This window comes from Arachis hypogaea, chromosome 15 (genome assembly GCF_003086295.3).
Source record: "Arachis hypogaea cultivar Tifrunner chromosome 15, arahy.Tifrunner.gnm2.J5K5, whole genome shotgun sequence".
NCBI lineage: Eukaryota > Viridiplantae > Streptophyta > Magnoliopsida > Fabales > Fabaceae > Arachis > Arachis hypogaea.
The window spans coordinates 150981578-151004200 of record NC_092050.1 but is presented as its reverse complement, the minus strand read 5'-3'; the positions used below and the strand labels follow the sequence as shown (position 1 = coordinate 151004200).

Here is a 22623-nt window from a genome sequence, read left to right as displayed (position 1 = left end):
TCTCCCCCAAAATTCCAGCTCCATCAGAATCTTTCCTTTTTTGTGATGCCAGATTTTCCTTTTCACTTTAAATCTGGTCAGCATCATCGCCACCTCCCTCATGGTGGTTCTAGCTGCCCATAATGATTTGAGATAGCACATTTTTCACTGCATCAGCAAGCATCTCTGGGTACCATCTACTTTGTGCCTATATCTGCCACAATGGAAGTAGATTTGGTGTAGGCCTTTATACTCCAATCTAATTTCCTTTCCCAGGCAAAAAAAGATGGAACTAGCTTTCTCCTGTGATCAATCTCTACGCATATGCGTGCAAATTTTTCTCTTGAATGAATAGAAGTGAGCTCATCCACCCTTAACATAGTACCTAAAGTTTTTTCCACTTTCCAAAGAAAATAACTATTATATATACACTACAAGAAAACAAGCTTTTTGCTACGCTTTTAAAGTGTGGCAAAAGTCCAAAAAAACGTAGTGATAGCTTTTTGCCACGCTTTTTGAGCTACCGGCACGCTTTTGAAAGGGTCATAACTACAAGGGTGCCGGTTGCTCTATCGCCACGCTTTTTTTGCCACACTTTTAAAGATCTCCACGCTTTAAAAGCGTGGCCATATGTGTCAAATATGGCTACGCTTTAAAAGCGTACCAATAGGAAGATATGGCTACGCTTTTAAAGCATACCAATAGCATGACATATGGCTACGCTTTAAAAGCGTGACAATAGTGAAACATATGGCTACGCTTTTAAAGCGTGCCAATAGCTGTGAGATATAGTTACGCTTTTAAAGCGTGGCTGTTGATACTACTGTACATTATGGCTACACTTTTAAGGCGTGCCAATAGAGTTTTATACGGCTACGCTTTGAGAGAGAGAGAGAGAGAGAGAGAGAGAGAGAGAGAGAGAGAGAGAGAGAGAGAGAGAGAGAGAGATCAAAGTCTAAACTTGTCGGTTTTCATTAGAATAAGCTTGCTTTTGAATGAAACATGACTAGACAAAATTCCGTATAACATCAAATTGACATAAGCTTCCCCTGACAATTTTAAAATTTCATGATATATTCTATTCATACAAGAAATCAAAGCTCTATGGAAAATCACGATAAAACTATGGGACATAGTCCCAGCCTTAAAATTATCCAGCAATAAATGACAAAACTTCTATTCATTGTCCAGCTTTAGCTTTCTCTTTTACTTTCTTCACTGATCTCGCAAACCTGAAGCAACAACATTCTGAAAATTTAGAACATGCTATATTTCTCTGTTTTCAAGCAAAATCCTTAACATCCATGCGCACCTGCGGGGAGAAAAAGGAGCAAAAGCAAGAACAAAACAACAAAAAAAAAAACATAAGCTCCTGCAATATGAAACATTTGAGAAGAATTAAATAAACTGGAAATAATATCTATATATCGTTTCAGGTATATATAAAGGCATCAGACCTGTTGCAATGTCTTCAATTGTTTAGAACTGGTTTTCATTTGCTTGTGTTTGTTCACTTGTTCCTCCTTACCGTCGTCATTTTCAGTAACTAATTCAACTGAGTTAGCATTTCGATCAAACCAATTTTTCTCAGCTTTCACCTAAAATAGCAAAGAGAAATAGAATTTGAAAACACAATTATCCATATCCACTCAACACAAAGGAGCAATAAAGTAAAACAGAATTTTAAGTCAAACCTAAAAAGCAAGAAAATACATGAGACTGGAAGTCTGTTACTAGAAATTACTGTGTACGTTTGTAAAGATGCAATAAGGAAAACCTCTTGAATATGGAGGTTACCTCAAGCAAATTACATTCAAAACCATTTCAAATCATAAACAGAAAAATGATAAATTCCAAGCACACTTGACACTAACATTGGTTGCATGAAAAAAATGCCAAAATGTTATATAATTCAATATACTGTACAACTAAATCCTAATACCTGTGAATTCTTTGGTGTTATTTTGTCAATTTGGCGTGCAAGAGACAATCGTTTTAAAACTTTTGGCATGTTGAGTTCTGTAAAGGAAACCACTGAAAATTGTCATGAACATAAAATAAGATAATGATAATGACAATCACTAAATTCTACAAAAATGAAAATCACAAGAGCAGTTCTTCTCATAATCACAAGAGAGAAAAGTTTGAGTGTGCAACCTGCAACAAGATCTTCCATTCATACCAAGCTCTTGGGGGTCATAGAGCAAGTCACAAGAAGATCAAAGGTTACTCTTTTGCTTCAAGGAATAATAATTATCAGAGCAGTGAAAACAACATTCAGTTTGAAAATAACAAATAGCAGTTATAATGCTGATATATAATAGGGGAGATGTCTATACAACATTTTGGCTGACTAATATAGGCAAGATGCTGAAATTCTATGAGTGCAAAATAATGAATTAATGACCAATTTGATTGTGAATGAGGGAAGACTAACTAATATTGTTTTGTTGACTTTTAATTCCACTTTCTACTTTTAATTCTACAATAGGGTTATTGACTTATTGGCCATAGACCGGGACAATAACCCTATGAAATAAAGGCAGAAAAATTCTACAATAGTTCCAATCAACCAAAACAGCAAAGACAAAAAGAGAAGCTGGTTTCACACAGCTTACCAAACTTTATAGAAAACAACTAAAAGGCTTCACATTAAAGATAAAAGACCAGGATGAACTGCAACATGTCCACTCACACACCAACCCATTATAAAACCTTAAACACCAAGCAAAATTCCAAGCCAAACACCACAAACAACATAAATCGCTCACCCAAAAAAAGAATTTTTTTTTCAAAATAATAATAATAATAATAATTTAAAGGGCCAGTTAATTACTTCAAGTCAGTGTCATGGAATAATTGACAAACCCCAATTCCAAAATTAAAGCAAACAGCAGAAAATGCCACTCAGAGAAAACATAACATCTCAAAGAATCACAGAGAAAGTTACAAATTTTGGTGAATTAACACACACCCGAGATACTAAAAACAAAATAAAATAAAGATTGAGGATCAAACCTGAAAAGGATCACAAGACAGGGTTTAAGTGACTGTATGAAGAAGAGCAAGCTTAGTGTTGCAACGGTTTCATGGAGCAAAATTAAAGAGCGGTGACAGAAGCAGCAGAGAGGAGAGTGTGTGTGAAAGTGAAGTGAGTGAGTGGAAACATAGAAACAGGGAAACAAAGACATTAACTACATAAGAAGATGAGTGAGAAGAAATACAAAATTCAGAATTATAGTTATTATTATTATTATTATTATTATTATTATTATTATTATTATTATTATTATTATGAAGTCATGAAATAAAAATAAAAATAAAATAAAAAATAAGTGAAAGATAGACCGGGACAAGAACCTAGCCCTTAAAATTGGTCAAATTCCTGAAGCATATTTAGTACTATGATAGTCACTTCACTAGTATTTTAAGGCACAACAAATGACATTAGTTCTATGTCATTGAAGAAATATTAAACCAAATATAAGATTGATAATGACAATCAACAAAGAGTTAAATAGCAAGTATTTCCTTCTTTCATCGATGTCTTAGTTCTTTAAAACTCTCTGGTTTGCTCATCAATTTTATAGTGATAAACTAAAAGTCATTAAGAGAGATGAAAATCTGTTTGGTCAAGAAGGTAAAAACAATACATATTTAAGCTAGATAAGTAACAAGGATCAAATTCTTTGTAACATTACATACATATTTAAACCAAATGCCTATTTCTGCCATTGACTGCTAGGAAAGAGTTAAAACAGTAGTATTAATTTGGTTTCAACTTTCAATAGGCATGCAGCTTTTCAATTTTCTTCTAAGTTATATAAAAATGATTTGTAGCATGCTCTATGGATTATAATTAGCCAAATTTTAAAGATTTAGAGTTGTATTACTAATTATGATATAAATAAAATACTCGTATATGAAATAACATCAAATAGCGTGCTATGGTGAATCATAATAGATGCAGTGAAAAATCAAGAACCAAAAATCAAAGAACAAAATAAGCTCAAGTACAGAACAGGAAAAAATAGAAGCATTAAAAAATCATCACAAAAATCAAGAATCAAGAATAGCAACCAAGAGAATACTAGAGAACTGCAGAAAATATGCCAACCAAGAATCAAGAACAAATTAAAAATCATAACTAAAATCAAGAACTAAAATACTTAGGAACATACTAGAATTAACTCAAGAACAGAACAGAAAAACAAATAGAAGCAGCGAAAAATCAGACCAAAAAAATCAAGAACCAATCTGAGTCAGAGGCTCCATTCTTGATGATGCAGATAGAGAGTGGCAGAGTGCAGGGAGGAGTGGAGGAAGACGCGGTGGCTGCCAGAAAGGGAGAGGCGCTGGACGACGACGGCTGGATGGGGCTCGACGATGGAGGGCGAAGGGGCTTGAGGCGATGGCGTAGGGGATGAAGACGCTGCTACCTGCTGGCTCGATAGCGCAGCGAAAAATGGAAAGGGGTTAGGGGTTTGCAGCGACGGCAGGGAGCAGCGGCGAAGGGAGCATCGACAGCGGGTTTGCGATGGCAAGTGAGCGGAGGGAGTCACCGCCAGAGAGAGTCACTGCAGAAGGAGGGTTAGGGGTGCCGAAAGAGGGATTGCCGGCGGAGGCATTGCAAGCGCAGCACCGTTCTTCATGGAGTGTCGTCGTCGCGGTGAGGTTGAGGCACAATGAAGAGGGATTAGGGTTATGGCAAGGCACAATGGAGTGTCGTCGTCGCATTGGGGCTTTTGAAGGAGTTAGGGCAGGGCTTACGGGTCTTTCTTTAAATGAAGAATGAGCTTTTTTTAATATGAAGTTATAACTCAGAAGGGTGTATGAGCTTTTTTTATTTTTTTTATGGGAAACCTTTTGGCCACGCTTTTGAAGCGTGCCAAAAGGCTTGTAGGAAATGGCTACGCTTTATAAACGCCACAATAATAAAACCTTGTTGCCACGCTTTAAAAGCGTGCCATTTTCTCTCTACGGCTACGCTTTTTAAGCGTGGCAAAAAAAACGTGGCCAAGTCTCGCTTCAATTGTCACTCTCATAAAAGCGTGGTCATTGACCCTTTTTGCCACGCTTTTGAAGCATAGCAAAAAAAACGTGATCAAATCTCTATTCAATCACCACTCTCATAAAGGCGTGGTCATAAACCTTTTTTCTTGTAGTGATAATTTCGCCGGCAGATTGGGGATTCTAACCCACACCACAACTTTTTGTACATCACTTTCTTGAGGAATGAATAAGGGCCTCCACCTCTCTCGACCAAGATATAGTGATCAGCAATTATTCAAAACATGAGCATAATCCTCTTGGTTAAAGAGTCTAACCAAAAAGAAACCCTCCTCAAGATCCATAACACGCGCAGCCTCCTTCCTAGCCCATATTCTACTAATCCATTTCTCCATGGTAGGCAGATTGAACTTCTTCCCAAAAGGTTTGATAATTAGCGCTTGTTTCCACGGCTTGCACCATTTGTCATATTTTTCAAGAGTGACATCAATGTTTGATTTTGGATTGAAGGGAGCATTAACATCTTTTTCCTACTCCATAGGGTCTTTGTCTGAAATGTAATCTTCAGCCACCATCTTAACAATTTCATTTGGATTTAGTTTTCCTAGACCATCATCCAATAGCCTATCCTTGTAAGAAGCTTTAGTATCATGCGTGTTTCTTTCCTCTACGCTCTAAACCTCTTCCTTCATGAGTTTTTCCCTCATCTCTGGTCACCAGATCTTCTTTTTCTGAAGACCATTTTTTAGTGTCAGGTGGTGTTTCCAGGTTCATTCAAAGAGAGTAGAGAGTAAAAACAACTAGATACAATTAGAATTCGTTAGGAAGAAGGCATAGGCAAAATTTTAGTCCAAGTCTAATTTATCCCAATAACAAAATATATGCTTCATGTACATTTAATTAGTTGCATATTTCCGTATAATATATGATCCAATAATGTTTATGTAGTGTGACTTCCGATTTAATTTTTGCTAAAATCTTTCGTAGCGTTAAGTATAATGGCATGATCATGACAAAGTCTTATTGTATTTATAATTTTGGAAGAGTTTTAAGTGTACCGAAAACACTGGTGTTTCAGTTGTTTTAACCGTTGATCTGAATTGTAAAAAATATATATAATATATATTAATTGAAATCAACGGTACTTGAAAATTTTTCAATAATTTTATATGGCATGATCTTAGGGTTAAGTATCAAGTTTCCTTCCGTTGCCTAGTGATGGGATGGCAGGTGGTCAGGTGCTAAAGCTGCACAATACAATGGTGCTTCGGTTTATATTAAAATAACACAGAGTTCATCAATTCCTCATGAAAAAAAGACCCATTAACACCTAAAGCCAGTTTCACAAAATAAATATTAAAATAACAGAAAGCCTTATAAAATATATTTCTTCAACTGAGTCATTAGCAGGGATTTATGACAAGCTTAAAATGTAATGAGACGTAAAGTGTGTGACAAATACTATCAATTGTGGGAGCAGATTCTGTTTGTATTGGGTTGATCTGATACAATTTACGATTTTAGTGTAACAGATATTTTTATCAGGCACACATATACACCATCAAATTGACACGTAATTTCAACAGGTAAAGATAAATTCAAGCATCAGTACCATAGAATTTCGTAAAAAAAAAAAAAGAATTCTTTGGTGTAACTTACTCTCCAAGATATTCTTAAATCGAAATTAAACTGTTTTAGATTTTCTTTCTAAAGGCCTAGATGGTTGCATAATTTGAGTTAATTAATAATGGTGAATTCTACTATGTAGATGGCTGTTAACTTCTATAAGTATAGAATTTTAGTAGTAATTTATCACAGAAGGAGATATTTTTTGAATATTTTAAAATATAGCTGCAGGATAGACAATTTACTTTATACTATTCATCCATGTGATGAGAGATTATTGTGTTAATAATTAATTTTAATACAATAAATTAGTAAATGCTTAATAGTGGACCTATATCTATTGGATTAACATAATTTTTGTTCCTTTTTAACAATTAAAAAAATCTTAGTTTACAAAAAAGTATATGTGAAGTAATTACAAGTCTTTGATTTTTTTTTTCTCTTTTGTTTGAGGCATGCTCTTAGTCTCGGCTCTTTGTTTTTTTTTAAGTAGTTTTGCAAAATGTAAGGCCATAAATTCTAATATTATATATTTTTTTGTTATTAAATATATGATGAATATTTATATAAATGTCTTTTAATTTGAGATATGCTAAAAAGGATTTTTTATTCTTTTATATCTAATTTTTTTTATCCAAATGTATTCTATAACAACATTTTTAGGTGCAAACATATATACTACAATTATCAATTTATCATTAGAAAAATTTTTTTGGTTTATGTTCATAGCAACAAATATTATTTTTTTTATAACAAATTTTTAATAACTTTTTGGTCTTTAAATTTTTTGTTGAGTATAATATATTGATATTTTTAATAACTTATTTATAAATTATAACTTTATAAAAAAATAATTAATATTTGTGATTTAAATCATATAAATAATTTCATTAAAATAATATTTTAAGCATATATATTTTAGTATTTATCACAATTATATATTTTTTATTTTTGTTTCTTTTGCTTATATTTGTTTATAATAATGTGTTCAAATAATATTTAATAATATAAAAAATGTGCAATTCTATAAGAGAAGAATTAATTTTTTTACTATTCTTGTATACTTGAGTTTTTTTTTAATTCAAATAAATATAAAAGAAATCAAACTTTATTATTTGATTTATTATTATAAAATTCTTATTTTGATTTAAAATGATTCATTAAATTAATATAACTGAAATTAACTATAAATTATTTTATATAACACATGCAGATTTAATTAAATGGTGTTCAAAATTATTTTTAATTATTATTATTATTATTATTATTATTATTTATTTTAATATTAATTTTTTTTGCATATGGATGACTACGAGGGTAATGTATGAATAAAAAAATGGCATACATAGTAGTAGTTAGGGTATTTTTTTTTTGGGTATTGAATAGTAGCAGTGATATTTTTGTTTTTGGGTACTGAATAAGAGTAATATTTTCAGACTTAAACATAAAAACATCCTTCTAAAAACGTGAAAAGCACAAGATACAGGACGACGGTAATCAACTTTAACTTAATAATCATAGTAAAATATAATTATCAAATCAAAGCGTTAATCTCCTCTACTCCTCACGTGAATACCACTAAATCTCTTCTGCAAGTTTCCTGCCAAAATTCAGATTCTATCTCCTTTTGGGACAGATGTCTTCATCTATATTTGCCACTACAATTCTATACCTATAGAAGTCAACAACCATCTATATAGTAGAACTCACCGTTAATAATTAGTATCTACTTAATTTAAAGTGGAGTTTTGTAGCAATGGTTAAGTTATCTCTGTTAAAAATAAACTTGATGCTTAGAATTTAAGAATGAATAGAAATCACAGTTTGAATAAGTTGTCTATATTTACTTTTAATTTAAACTATTTGTTTATTAGGATATATTAAGTTTAGACGTCAAAGAAAAGTATAAATACATATGTAATTATTTCATAAACAACAACACAAATACATTCAATACATTTCTCTTCATTTTATATTCTTCGTGAGTGTGTGTGCCTTGTTCTTTTATTTTCCAACAAAATGGTATCAGAGCCACTTATAAAATGTCTTCATCAAAAGGAACTACTTTATCTTTTCAATACCCACAATTATCTAAGCTCAACTATAACAATTGGACAACCCGAATGAAAGCAATTTTTGGTGCTCAAAGAGTGTGGGAGATGGTTGAGAAAGGCTATGTAGAACCAGAGAATGTGAACAAGCTAACAGAAGCTCAGAAGGAAGAATTAGAAAATAAAAGAAAGAAAGATCAATGTGCATTTACTATCATTCATCAAGACTTAGATGATGATATGTTTGAGAAGATTGCTGATATAACCAATGCAAAGAAAGCTTGGGATACTCTTCAAAATTTCATCATAGGAGTTGAAAAGGTGAAGAAGGTTTGTCTTCAAACTCTAAGGGCTGAGTTTGAGTCTCTAATGATGAAGGAGACTGAATCCATTTCGGATTATTTCACCAAAGTTTTTATGGTAGTGCACCAAATGAAAAGGCTTGGAGAAAAATTAGAAGATGTTCGTGTTATTGAGAAAATCCTTCGTTCTTTCAACTCAAAATTTTACCATGTGGTGGTAGCCATTAAGGAGTCCAAAGATTTGGATACGATGTCTATTGATCAGTTGAATGGTTCTTTACGGGCCCATAAAGAAAGAATGGATAAAGGCAAGCAAGAACGTGTGGAACATGTCTTGCAGGCAAAACTTTCGTGGAATGCTAGAGGAGAAACCAACAAAAGTGGAAGACAAGGACGAGGTCGAGGTCGTGGACGAGGACGAGGACGTGGTTACGGAAGAGGAAGAGATGAGAAAAATTATTCTCAAGAGAAAAGAAATCAAAATTTTTCTCGAGGTCATGGAAGAGGAAGAACAGTTGACAAAAGACACATTGAATGCTATTCATCATGTGGAAAGAATGGACATTATTCATGGGAGTGTCAGATATCCAAAGAAGAAGAAAATAAACTTGTTGTGCACAGTGAAGATGTTGAAGAACCAACATTATTCCTTACGCTCAAGGAAGATCAAGATTCTGAAGATAGTACGTGGTATCTTGACAATGGAGCTAGCAATTATATGACAGGTGATAGGAGTAAATTTGTTGCACTCGACACCAACGTAAAAGGACACGTGCGTTTTAGTGATGAATCAAAAGTAAAAATCAATGGCAAATGGACGATTCTATTCGAGATGAAGAATAGAAGTCATAAGATTCTTACCAATGTTTATTACATCCCAAAAATAAAGAATAATATCTTGAGTATTGGGCAACTTATGAAAAATGGTTACAAGATAGTCATGGAAGATCGCTATCTTTGGCTTAGAGATAAAAATGAAAATCTTATTGCTAAGGTTTCTATGACAAGAAATCGTATGTTCTTATTAAACATGAGAAGCGGTGGAGTTATATGTTTGAAGTCATGTATTAAAGATCCACCATGGCTTTGGCATATGAGATATGGACATTTAAATTTTGGTGGGCTCAAAGAATTGGGAACAAAAAAGATGGTAAACGAAATTCCAACAATTGATCATCCTCATCAGTTATGTGAAGCTTGCTTACTTGAAAAACATTCAAGAAAGAGTTTTCCAAAGCAGTCCAAATCAAGAGCTACCAAGCCACTTCAGCTTATCCATGCAGATGTTTGTGGACCTATCAAGCCTTTGTCACTTGGTAAGAGCACCTATTTTTTGTTTTTCATTGATGATTATTCAAGAAAAATATGGGTTTATTTCTTGAAGTAAAAGAGCGAAGCATTTGAAGCATTCAAGAAGTTTAAAGCCCTCCTTGAAAAAGAAGGTGGCTATGAGATAAAAGCTCTCAGAACTGACAGAGGTGGAGAATTCACTTCAAATGAATTCAAGATGTTTTGTAAAAATCATGGTATTCGACGTCCCCTAACTGTTCTTAGATCGCCTCAACAAAATGGGGTTGCTGAAAAAAAGAATAGGACAATTCTAAATATGGCAAGAACGATGTTAAAAAGTAAGTCATTAACAAAAGAATTATGGAGAGAAGCAATTGCATGTGTAGTTTATCTCTCAAACCGCTCACCTACCAAGAGTTTGAAAGATATAACACCTCAAGAATCATGGAGTGGTTTGAAGCCTAATGTATCACATTTAAAGGTATTTGGATCTATTGCATATGTCCAAATTTCTGAACAAGAAAAATCGAAGCTTGATGATAGGAGCCAAAAGCTTGTATTTATTGGTTATAAGGAGAATACTAAAGGTTACAAATTCTTCAATCCCATCAATAATAAAGTAATAATAAGCAGAGATGTTGAGTTTGAAGAAAATACAAAGTGGGACTGGAGTACACAAAATAAAATCACTTATGATTTTCTGCCTTATTTTGAGGAAAAAGAAGCCCCGATGCAAGAAGTGCAAGGCGAAATTGATCCTTCAACACCAGCATTAACCCACTAGTATCATCATCGTCTTCTCCATCCTCTAGTTCAAGCGAAAGCCTTTATAGATATCGAAGTCTCCCTGATCTCTATAAGCAAACAGAAAAGCTAGAGGATGAAAATTTATTGTGTTTACTCTCCAATGATGAGCCTTTAAGTTTTAAAGAAGCTGTCAAAGATGAGAAATGGATACAAGCTATGGAGGAAGAAATTCAAGCAATTGAGAAGAACAACACTTGGGAACTTGCATCACTTCCAAGTGGTCATCAGGCTATTGGAGTCAAATGGGTTTACAGAATTAAGAAAAACTCTAAAGGTGATGTAGAAAGGTATAAGGCAAGACTCGTTGCAAAAGGGTATAAGCAGAAGCAAGGAATAGATTATGATGAGGTGTTTGCTCCAGTTGCTCGCTTGGAGACGATAAGGCTATTGTTGTCACTTGCAGCACAGAACAACTGGAAAATCCACCAAATGGATGTGAAGTTTGCTTTTCTGAACAGTAATCTTCTGAAAGAAGTTTATATTAAACAACCTTTGAATTTTGTTGTTGAGGGTTGTGAAGATAAAGTTTTAAGGCTTAAAAAGGCCTTATATGGACTGAAGCAAGCTCCAAGAGCTTGGAATGGTCATCTTAATACATATTTTCAAGATAATGGTTTCACTAGGTGCATTCATGAATATGCACTTTATATGAAAGAGGAAAGAGGAAATTTGTTATTTGTTTGTGTCTATGTGGATGACCTTATATTCACAGGAAAACAATCAAATAATGTTTGAAGAATTTAAGAAGGTAATGGCTCAAGAATTTGATACGAGTGATATGGGACTAATATCTTATTATCTGGGAATTGAAGTGAAACAAATAGAGGATGGAATTTTCATCTCACAACAGGCTTATGCAAGAGAGCTATTGAAGAAACTCAATATGCTAGATTGCAATCCTACCAATACACCTATGGAGTGTGGAGTCAAACTTTCCAAAGAGGAAGAAGGTGTAAGAAAAGTTGATCAAACATTATTCAGAAGTCTCGTGGGGAGTTTAAGGTATTTGACCTGTACCAGACCTGATATTTTATTTTTAGTTGGGTTAATTAGTCGTTACATGGAGAATCCAACAGAAATCTATATGAAGGTAGCCAAGAGAATTCTTCGCTATCTTAGAGGCACTCTTGAGTATGGCATGTTTTATTCAGCTTCAGATGAATTCAAATTAATGGGTTATTGTGATAGTGATTATGCTGGGGATATTGACGACAGGAAGAGTACTACTGGCTTTGTTTTCTTTTTAGGAAATAATGCAATTTTTTGGTGTTCAAAGAAACAACCTATAGTCACTCTTTCAACTTGTGAAGCTGAATATGTTGATGTCACTACCTGTGCATGTCATACAATTTGGCTGAAGATACTACTGAAGGAACTTCATTTTGAGCAAGTTGAATCCACCAAGATCATGATGGACAATAAGTCAGCGATTGCCCTAGCAAAGAATCCAGTGTTTCATGACAGAAGCAAGCACATAGAAACAAAGTATCATTTCATTCGACAATGTATTGAGAACATGCATGTGGAGGTTGAGTATGTGAAATCAGTTGATCAAGTTGCTGACATTTTCACAAGACCTCTGAAATATGATGCTTTTCAAAAGTTAAGGATAATGATTGGAATCGGAAGATTATCAAGTTTAAAGGAGAATGTTAAAAATAAATTTGATAGTTAGAATTTAAGAATGAATAGAAACCACAGCATGAATAAGTTGTCTATATTTAGTTTTAATTTAAACCATTTGTTTATTAGAATGTATTAAGTTTAGACGTCAAAGAAAAGTATAAATACATATGTAATTATTTCATATATTTAGTTTTAATTTAAACCATTTCTTTTCATTTTATATTCTTCGTGAGTGTGTGTCTTGTTCTTTTATTTTCCAACAATCTCTGTGTGACTTAAAGATTGTGGATTCTAATTGTGGAATGAAGTCACTGATATAATTATTATATTAAGTTACCTACTTTACGTCCTTTAGATGTCGCCTTTACAGAACCTTATGTCAATGCAGGATGTTAATCTTATTGGTCTGTTCGTTTTATGGCCACCTCAATTTTACTTAAGTTCTTGGAGAGAAACATGTTATGGATGCTTTGCTTATTAAAAGGATATCTTATTGTGTAATTAGGTGGTATTCCAGGTATGTCATTATTTTTTTATTTTTTATTGTTTTTCTTTTCTTGTTACTAATAACAGGAATTTCTTGACATGGATTGAGAATCCTTTTGTGAATCAATACTGCACTCGATAACTTGGAAACTGGAAGGTTCAATTGTTCAATTTTTTTTTTTTCATTGCAAAGACCTTAAGCTACCTTACCTGCATTGAGTCTTGAGCTTTTTTTTTTTTTTTTGGTCATGGAGTCTTGAGTTTGAACCACACAAAGGAAACTATAGACACAGGTTAGACCCAATAAATCTGATCCATTAACTAACCTAGTCACATGGGCCTATCACTTGATATGGCCTTACATCATAAAAAGTCCAGTCCAATTTTGGAATATCCTCTTTTCTATCTACAATTTTTTAACGGAAATTTACATAAAGTTCTCTTTATTTAAAATTGATAATTCAAAACTCTTAGATAATTTGACATATATAATTAAGAAAAATTTTTAAGTGTACTGGTATATCAGTGTTTCAATGATTTTTAACCGTTGATTTTAATTATAAAAAGTATATATAATATATATAATTAAAATCAACGGTTAAAAATCACTGAAACATCAGTGTACTGATATACTTAAAAACTTTCCTATAATTAAATTGTCATCTACTAATTTTATTTCAACTATTAATTTTACATTAAAACAACTTCTACGCTAATTTCTACTTTTTCTTATTAGTAGAGGTCATAGAATACGTGCACCTATACAAGTCAAGATTTTCGAGGTTGTGTAAATGTTCAAATGTTCATTTCATAATGAATAGAAGAACTAAAGTGATTATGGTTGGTTTGTTCTAATTGATTAACTAATAATGGAATTATTTATTATCATTTTTAATTATTTTTTATATATGCTGAGTGACACTTCACCTGAACAACCACCGACCATATACAACTTTTAACGTTCTTACAATGTCCGTTAAAACTTAGGGTTTACTCTTCTTAATTAACCCGAAGCATATAAATTAAAATGCCAATTATTTTAGTACTAGTGGATTTGATTGTGGAACTCCCACTCAATGTTTTACATATTAATACTTGAGATTATCAATGTAACCCCACATTCCATATATAGATATAATGTAAATATAAAATGATTATTAGGGCTTCACACTTTCTATCTGCTCAACCAAATGAACTAGTCATAAGTCATATCTACTTGTCTTTTCCTCACTCAAATGTCATCATCTATATTATAATTGGTCATGGAGGCTTGTTTGATGACATAATAGAATTTTCTTTCAATATGATTTTGATTAATGCATACTAGCTAGAAGAACTAGATGTTTCTGCCTTTATTGTACTTATTATGAGTCATTGTTAGATTCAACAAATAAAATAAGGAAAATGTTTAGTAACAAAAAAATATTAGCCAAAAACAGCCATAAATTTCCTTATTTAGCATTTATTAATTGTTGCGACAATTAATGAATGCTAAATAAAAAAAGTTCCGGCTGTTTTTTTTTTTTTACCTAGCATTACCCATAAAATAAATGCAAGTTTTACGTAGGAATATAGCTCTACACATCTGATTCTATTTTTCAGGTCTTTTCCTTTCTTTTTTCTCAAAGATAGATGGGAAGTACACAAACACATGAAGATCATATATTTATAGTAAATTTTATTTAATCTTCTCTTAAATAAAAGATAAATATCTTCTATAATAAATTTAATAATTATTAAATAAAATTAATTATATTATTAAAATAATTATTATTAATTCTTAATTTAATTTGAGTTTTGACAACCAAATTAATTATTTATAGTAAAATCACTTAAATTTTATAACTACAAAATCACATCATTTTTATATCAACTCCATTTAGTAACTATGGAATTCACTATCCTTATTCAATTAACACCTTATAACTACTTTTTTTTTTTTAAATTTATGATTTGGCCTTTTAATTTTTCTTTTTATTTGTTCTTTTTAATTTTTTAATTCTTTTTTTTTGTATTATTAGATCTAACTAATATATATGTGTGGTTTTAAGAAAAATTATAAAATAAGATCTTTTTTATAACTCTTGTAATTTACAAAAAAAAAAAATTTACTATATTTAATTAGTTTAATTAGTTGTCAAAACTCAAGTTAAATTAAGAGTTAATATTAACTATGATGACATAATTTATTTCATTTACTAGTTATTAAACGTATTATCATAAGAGATAATTTATCTTTTATTAAGAAAAATTAGATAGAGTTTACCTATATTTATATATATGGCTGATGAAAATTTTAAGAACATGGCATAAACTTATTACATACTACATAGTAAGATGGGGTATATATATATATATATATATATATATATATATAATTTGAATTTTCTAAAGTAAAAAAATGATAAAATAAAAAATTAATTATTATTAATTTTATAACTTTTATAAAATATATGTTATACTGTTTTAATTTAAAAGTGATTAATCTCTCACTTTATAAAATTTAAAGAATCTGGATCCATATATCTATGTCATGCTAATTTCGAACCATTTTGAGGGTGGATTCATGATCATCGTCTTGTCCATATTATTGTGACTTGAATCTATCTGTATTCTAGCCGTAACCAAATAACCTGATTCCTAGTTATTTTTTTTCTTCCTTTGATTAATAACTCATCTATGTGTTCATCTATATAGTATTTAATATTGTATATTGAGATAAATTTTTCACATAAAAAAAATCAGAAATTCTCCACATACAAGCATTTTTTTTATACAAGTCTTTACAAGTCTTTTATATTAACGCGCTTCGAACGGTTACTGCACGTTTTCACTGCACCTTCTTCTTTTTGCTGCACGTTCTTCTTCCTCTTCCTCTTCTTCTTCTTCTTTTCTTTCGTTTCTTGCCTTCTCTTTCTCCTTCTTCATTTACGTGCTTTTTTCTCTGTTTTCTTTTTTCATTATTCTCGATTTCCATTGTTTTTTGACATCAAGCTCTGAAATCGTTTTTGAAGAAAAAGAAGCAGCAGAAGATGAGGAAGAGAAAGAGAAAGAGTTCTAAATTATGCATAAGGTGTACTTCAACGAATTTTGGGTGTATTTCTTAAATCCTTTTGGTGTAGTTTTGTAATTCTTTGGGTGTATTTCTGTAATCCTTTGAGTGTATTTCTATAATCGTTTGGGTATATTTCTGAAGTTCCATTATCTTCAAATTTTGCAAGAAACTCGTTTTCATGGAGGAAGAAGAAGAAGAGTCGTTCATAATGCATGGTGAGTAGCGCGCTTTGGAAACAGGAAGTGGTTGAATAATGTGCGTTTATTTACTCTTGAATGTGGAAGTGTAATGTGTATGTTTTGTTGGACTTGTGCCAACTTGTAAGACTTGTAAGCCAAAAAGACTTGTATGTGTAGCAGGCCTAAAAAAAATTAATGTTAGGAAGCTTTTTTTTTAGTTATTTTTTTAAAATTTAATTTGTTTATTTTTGTTAGAGTATAATTAAAATCAATTAGATCAATTAGCATTATTTAGCATATCTGAATATTTATTATAGGATATTATGTTTTTATTATTTCGATTTTCTTAACACTTATAAATACCTTTCTATATTGTACCATTTTAAATAACTTGAATACACACAAATCTTTTTTCTACTACTCTCTCTTGTCTTTTCTAACATGGTATCAGAACTATGGTATCCTCCTTGAAGAGGATAAGTTGATTTTCTTCTAGTGAAATTATCGTACTTTTCATACTTTTTTTCCATGCTATTTTTTTTCTTTTTTTTTTGTCAATGTTTTCATATTTTTCTTACCTTACCGATTAGCTTATTCACTATTTTCTTATGGGGTAAGTATTGTTTTCGTCCCTACAGTTGAGCGTAAAAATCGAAACCGTCCCTCATCTAATTTTCGATTTAGAATCGTTCTTAACGTTTTTTTTCGTATTAAAATCGTCCTTTTAATTTTTTTTGGACAAAAATACCCTCACCACTACCAACACAATTACCTCCTCCACCACCACCACCACCAACACCAACACCACCGCCACAACCAGCACCAACACCACCACCAACACCAGCACTACCACCACCACCACCATCCACCACCAACACCAACACCACCCCCACCCACTGCCACTCCATCACTATCTGCATCACACCAACCAAAACTCAGAAAATCAACATCATCATCGTTATCCTCATCAGAACCCAGAGCTCAGATCTAGAACTCAAACTCAAAAAAACAAACCCAGAACTCAAACTCAAAAAAACAAGAACTCAACTCAGAAAATCATCATCATCATCATCAGAACCCATAATCCAGAAAATCATCATCATCGTCATCATCATCAGAGTTCTGGAGGAGGCGGCGGCGATGACGAGGGTGAGGCGGCGATGACGAGGGCGAGGCGATGACGAGGGCGAGGAGGAGGAGCAGAAACGGCTCGACGAGGAGGGCGAGGCGCGAGGGCACGGCGGCGGCGCGAGGGCGAGGCGGTGACGACGAGGGCGAGGAGCGAGGAGGAGCGGCGGCGGCGAGGACCCCTTCTCTCCCCCATCCTCCCTGTTTCTCCCCCGTCCTTTCTTTCTCTCCCCACCCCCGCTTCTCTGTATCCCGTTCTCTCCTTTCTTTCGGCGACGGCGACGGCAACGGCAGCTCCAAGCTTCGCCGACACCGTCCCCCTCCCCCCTTCCACTTCCCCCTCCCCCTCCCCCTCTTCCCTTCCCCTCCCCTCTCCCTTCGTATACCCTTTTCCCCCCCCCCACGCGTTTTCTTTTTTATTTTATTTTTATTATTAAAATAGGAATAGGGGTAGTTTAGGAATAACATAAAAAAATTTATTAAAAAGGACGATTTTAATACGAAAAAAACGTTAAGAACGATTCTAAATAAAAAATTAGATGAGGGACGGTTTCGATTTTCACGCTCAACTTTAGGGACCAAAACAGTACTTACCCCTTTTCTTATTCTCATGGAGAAACCATATGTTTTTCGTTATCTTTCGACAATTTACCATCCTTTTGCATTTTGTCACTTTTCAGCCGTTTTCTGACAGTTCACCATCTATTCAGCAGTTTTTTGGCAATTGACCACTCTTGCGGCAGTTTCATCTGCATTCTTTCCGACAGTTCTATCTGCGATCCATTTCGGCAGTTCCTTCTGTGCTTTCTTTGTGGTAGTTTCGTCTGCGTTTTCTTATGGCAGTTTCATCTGCACTTCCTTCCGTCAGTTCCATCTGCGCTTCCTTTAGGCAGTTTCATTTGCACCCGTTCTAATCAGTTTATGCATTTTTTTTATTTCGTTATTTTAAATAAGTTTCAAACTAAAGTTGTTACTTGAGTTTGAGGAAAGATGTTAGAGTATAATTAGGATCAATTAGATCAATTAGCATTATTTAACATCTCTGAATATTTATTATAGGATATTACATCTTTATTATTTTAATTCTCTTAACACCTGTAAATACCTTTCTATATTGTATCATTCTAAATCATTTAAATACATACAAACATTTTTTCTACTGTTCTTTTTTACCTACTAATAATTTTAAATTGTAAATTTTAACTGATAATTCTTTAATTCTAATCATAAATTATAAAGTCTAAATCTAAATCTTTTAAAAAAATACGATTTTTAAAATGAAAAAAATTAACCAATATTAATTAACTAAAACTAATTTTTTATACTTTCTCTAAAAAAATCCATTTTGATTCTCTTTTTATATGTTGTGATGTGAACTTTTTTTTTAATATTGGGCCAAAGGTGGTATTACCCACCAAAATAACCAAACAGGAGAGTTTAACGTCGTTATGGGAGCCGTCAAATGCTGCAAAGAAAACGTCAATGTCGTTATGTGGAAAACGTCACTGACATTTTGATCAAAACGTTACCGACGTTTTGTTGTGCATGATCAACACGTGGCAGGTTCCTCTCTCTTCTCACACGTTGATGAAAACGCCAACTCTCTTCTTCCTTCGTTCTTTCTTCTTCAGTCCATAGTCTCCATTATTCTTATCCATAGTCTTCATTCTTTCTTCTTCATTTTGTTTACCCCACATCCCCACAACAAAAAAAACGGCAGCCCCACATTCCCGCAACAAGGACAATGGCAACAGTCAAAGATAGAAAAAGGTTAGTATTTTAAACGTATTATTAGTAATTAATTAGGATTAATCTTATTGTTTTGAAGTAAAAGTTAAAAAAAAACAGTATGTAATATTTTTAAAATAATGTTTTGTGTAACACCCCAACTTTTGACACGTCATGACCAATGCCAAATGTCCAGGTGTTACTCGTCGTGCGGCCTACTTAGCTCTAGACTCATATTTTTATAAATTAATATCAATAAAAGCCTTTATCGGTTCAATCGTGAACATATTACTACTCGTGGAATAGCGTTTAGTTGCTCGCAAGGTTAGTTTCTTCAGAGTTGTCGTGTAAGAAAACACAAGGCAACAGAAAATAACATATATAAACATATATATAATATACACATGAGTTAAGTTCAAGGATACGTGTCATCCATCAAAGCCGCGTATCACACCAAGTTATATGTACAGATACAAAAGAAGAAATTAGTCCCAACCCTCACACGGGTTTCCTAAGCTGGAACCGAACTACTAAGACGTCCTACCCCTCTAAAAGTACTACAAAAGTGAGGGGAAAGTGATACTAAGATCATCAAACAGGAGCGAAAGATCCACTGCGACTAACTCTGGAGTGATCTCCAACATTGTGCAAGAAAGAGGTCCAAAACATGCTCCATATGAAGACTCCGCCGCGCGCCGGATCCTCATAGCTCAGCGGTTAGAACGAAACTCACAGGGCTCCTCTACCGGACCCGCCTGGGGAGGGGGAAAAGAAAGAAAAGAAGGGTGAGAACCTAGAGTTCTCAGTAAGGAAAAAGGGGAACCTAGGGTCTTTATCTCTAAGTTGTCATGAAACAGAAAAAGAACAAACACAGAGACTCAAGGCACAAACATATTTATAACAAGTAAGTAGCATGAACAAGAAAGAAATGACAGTAAATAATTCACAAGAAGTTCATATGCGCAAATAAGATGATGCATGCCTGTTCCTAGTGCAGGCCATAAGCTCATGCGTCGGTTGTCTACCCGCAACCCGACGTTACTCAGAGTGAACCCCGAGTATGGTCTCTTTACTGTGTCAATTAGACACCTTGGCATCACGGTTACCCGTGTCAATTAGGCCTCATTATAATAACATTTCAATGTGTATCACAATAAAGAACAGTGCTATCAATTAGGCGAACATTCCCGCATTAGCAATCTCAGGCTATCCATTAGGCAGGCACTTTCGCATTAGCAGTTCGGCACAAGGCCCATTCAATATAATTCTCAACTTTTATTTCATTCCTTGTTCCTCATTTTTCTTTCTTCACTTTATCTCTCAATATCATTGTCTTTAACTTTAACCTTTCTTAGGGACAACTTACACATCTTCATTAAACTAAGTCCTTAAACTTTTATAGAAATTCAGACATAATCTCCTCTAAAATAGCACTAAAACCACCCTTACGGGTTTCCTCAACTTTAACAATGTTCAAACTTTCCTTAACTATTTACCAGGTAAACATTCTTAATTGGTCATTATACTCTCTTTAATCCATTTAGTTATTGTAAAATCACGGGTTTAGAAAATAAAACTTGGTTCTGGGACATTCCGACCATAACTGAAAATTGTACAAATATTTTAAAATTTTGCTATCATTGCAGAAAAATAGCAGTGAGCAGTAAATTTGTTAAATTCACTAAAAATCCAGTTCTCATCCATTGCCTTTCAAAATTTATGTACTTAGACAAGACTCTTTCAGCTTTCCAGAAAACTAAATTTCAGATTATTACCATGTCACATGAAAAAGTTATGAGCTTAGGAACACAGCCCTATTTTCATAAACCAGTTCAGAGTTTCCAGCAAACAACTGATTTTTCAAGTGACTTATCTAAGTCTATAAAATAGATATGAATATGAAACTTGTACTCACTTAAAATAGACTAATAGATCTTTAAAATTCTTTTGAAGTCAACTCTAAATTCTGTTTAAATTAAAAGTTATAGTATCTGAAAGTTGGTACTGCAGAACCAGAAAACCAGAAAAATCTGCAGCAACCACTAAACTTCAAAAAATCATATCTTCCAAACCGCTTGGCCAAATTCTTTGAAATTTTTATGGCATGTTCAAGACACACTAAAGTTTTATAAAAAAATAATCTCATCTAAAAATTAGGTCTGGACTGCTCCCAGAAAATCATTCGTTTTACTGCCAATTATGCATATTTCTGCAGAAATTCTGCACAAAGCATTTCCAACAACCTCACATACCAAATCCTATATTCAAGCCTAGGATTCATCTAAAACCATAATTTTACCTTTCTTTTGACTAACTAAAGTTGCTAGCATAATCAACACAGCTCTAAGAGTTTATATTCATTAATTTATCCCTTGTTGCAAAGACCCACTCATAACTCAAACTCACTTTTCTGCATCTTTATCATAACAAAAATTCATTATACACTTTTCAACAAACAAACACATGATAAACCATCAATCATAAGCAGTATACACAGCTGCAAGTAACATATCTTGTATAGACTATCCCTTACCTCTCTTCGAGAATTTCACAAACCAAAGTCTGTCCTTGCTATATTAAATCAGAAAACCCTAACAAACATAATTAAAGAGATTTGTCAATTCATAGAGCTAATTGGCCGAGTTGCATATGGAGCAAGAGAAGAGTTCTTACTCTTGTGATGAGCTGAATTGATTGGTTTGGTTACCAATTAAAAGAATTGGAGCTCAATAAGGGTAGAATCTTTAATTTAGGAAAAATCAACAGAACACAAGTTACTGGTTCTTACCTAACAAGAAGAACACTAAGAAAACCAGGAAAGGAAAGAGGTAGGTTCCTTCTTTGGCTTCGGGTAGCAGCTCTCTTGATGACCCTTCTCCTTCTTCTTGGTGGTGACGCACGCAGATGATGATGATTTCTGCTGGGTCTTCCTCTTCCTTCTTCTTGGCCGCCACTCTTGCTTCCTTTCTTCTCTTCGTGTGGTTTCTAGGAAAATTGAGAGACTTGGCTCATCTATATATATCTACAGAAGGTGGGAAGAGGTGAGCTGGTGTGACAAGGCTTCGTGGCCTCTTCCTCTTGCAACACCACATCACAGTATTGATTACATGAAGAGGTAATCATGGTCTTGGACAACACGTTCGGTTGTGAGAGAAGAAGGGAAGATGAGTTTAATCAGAGTTTTTCTAGGTCTGGGTTATTTAAGGAAAGCATGGTTTGGTTGAATCGGGAGAAGAAAAATCAAACCGGTTCAAAAATTTGAATTATCTAACTAATATGGTTCAAGGGAATACTTATTCCATAGAATAATTGAATCGGAAAAAGGTTCGTCGCTTGGAAGCACTAAAAGAAAAGTT

General features: G+C 33.4%; 2 protein-coding genes across 3 annotated transcripts; one reads left to right on the top strand and one right to left on the bottom strand.

Moving 5' to 3' along the window:
• Nucleotides 1–970: 970 nt before the first annotated feature.
• Nucleotides 971–22532, bottom strand: LOC112751338 (DEAD-box ATP-dependent RNA helicase 13). Of its 2 annotated transcripts, XM_025800436.3 has the most exons (6): nt 22056–22447; nt 21801–21858; nt 2137–2216; nt 1922–1998; nt 1437–1577; nt 971–1291 (listed from the first exon to the last, which is right to left on the bottom strand). In XM_025800436.3, exons 3-6 carry the CDS (start codon nt 2153–2155, stop codon nt 1262–1264), a joined length of 267 nt encoding a protein of 88 aa, XP_025656221.1. In that variant the 5' UTR covers nt 2156–2216; nt 21801–21858; nt 22056–22447; the 3' UTR covers nt 971–1261. The 2 variants fall into 2 exon arrangements, 1 of the variants encoding a protein (XP_025656221.1); XR_003176363.3 differs by lacking the exons at nt 971–1291; nt 1437–1577; nt 1922–1998; nt 2137–2216 and adding an exon at nt 19629–20022 and having other exon boundaries at nt 22056–22532.
• Nucleotides 10965–15402, top strand: LOC140179019 (uncharacterized mitochondrial protein AtMg00810-like). Its single transcript, XM_072217233.1, has one exon. It carries the CDS (start codon nt 11754–11756, stop codon nt 12738–12740), a length of 987 nt encoding a protein of 328 aa, XP_072073334.1. The 5' UTR covers nt 10965–11753; the 3' UTR covers nt 12741–15402.
• Nucleotides 22533–22623: the final 91 nt, after the last annotated feature.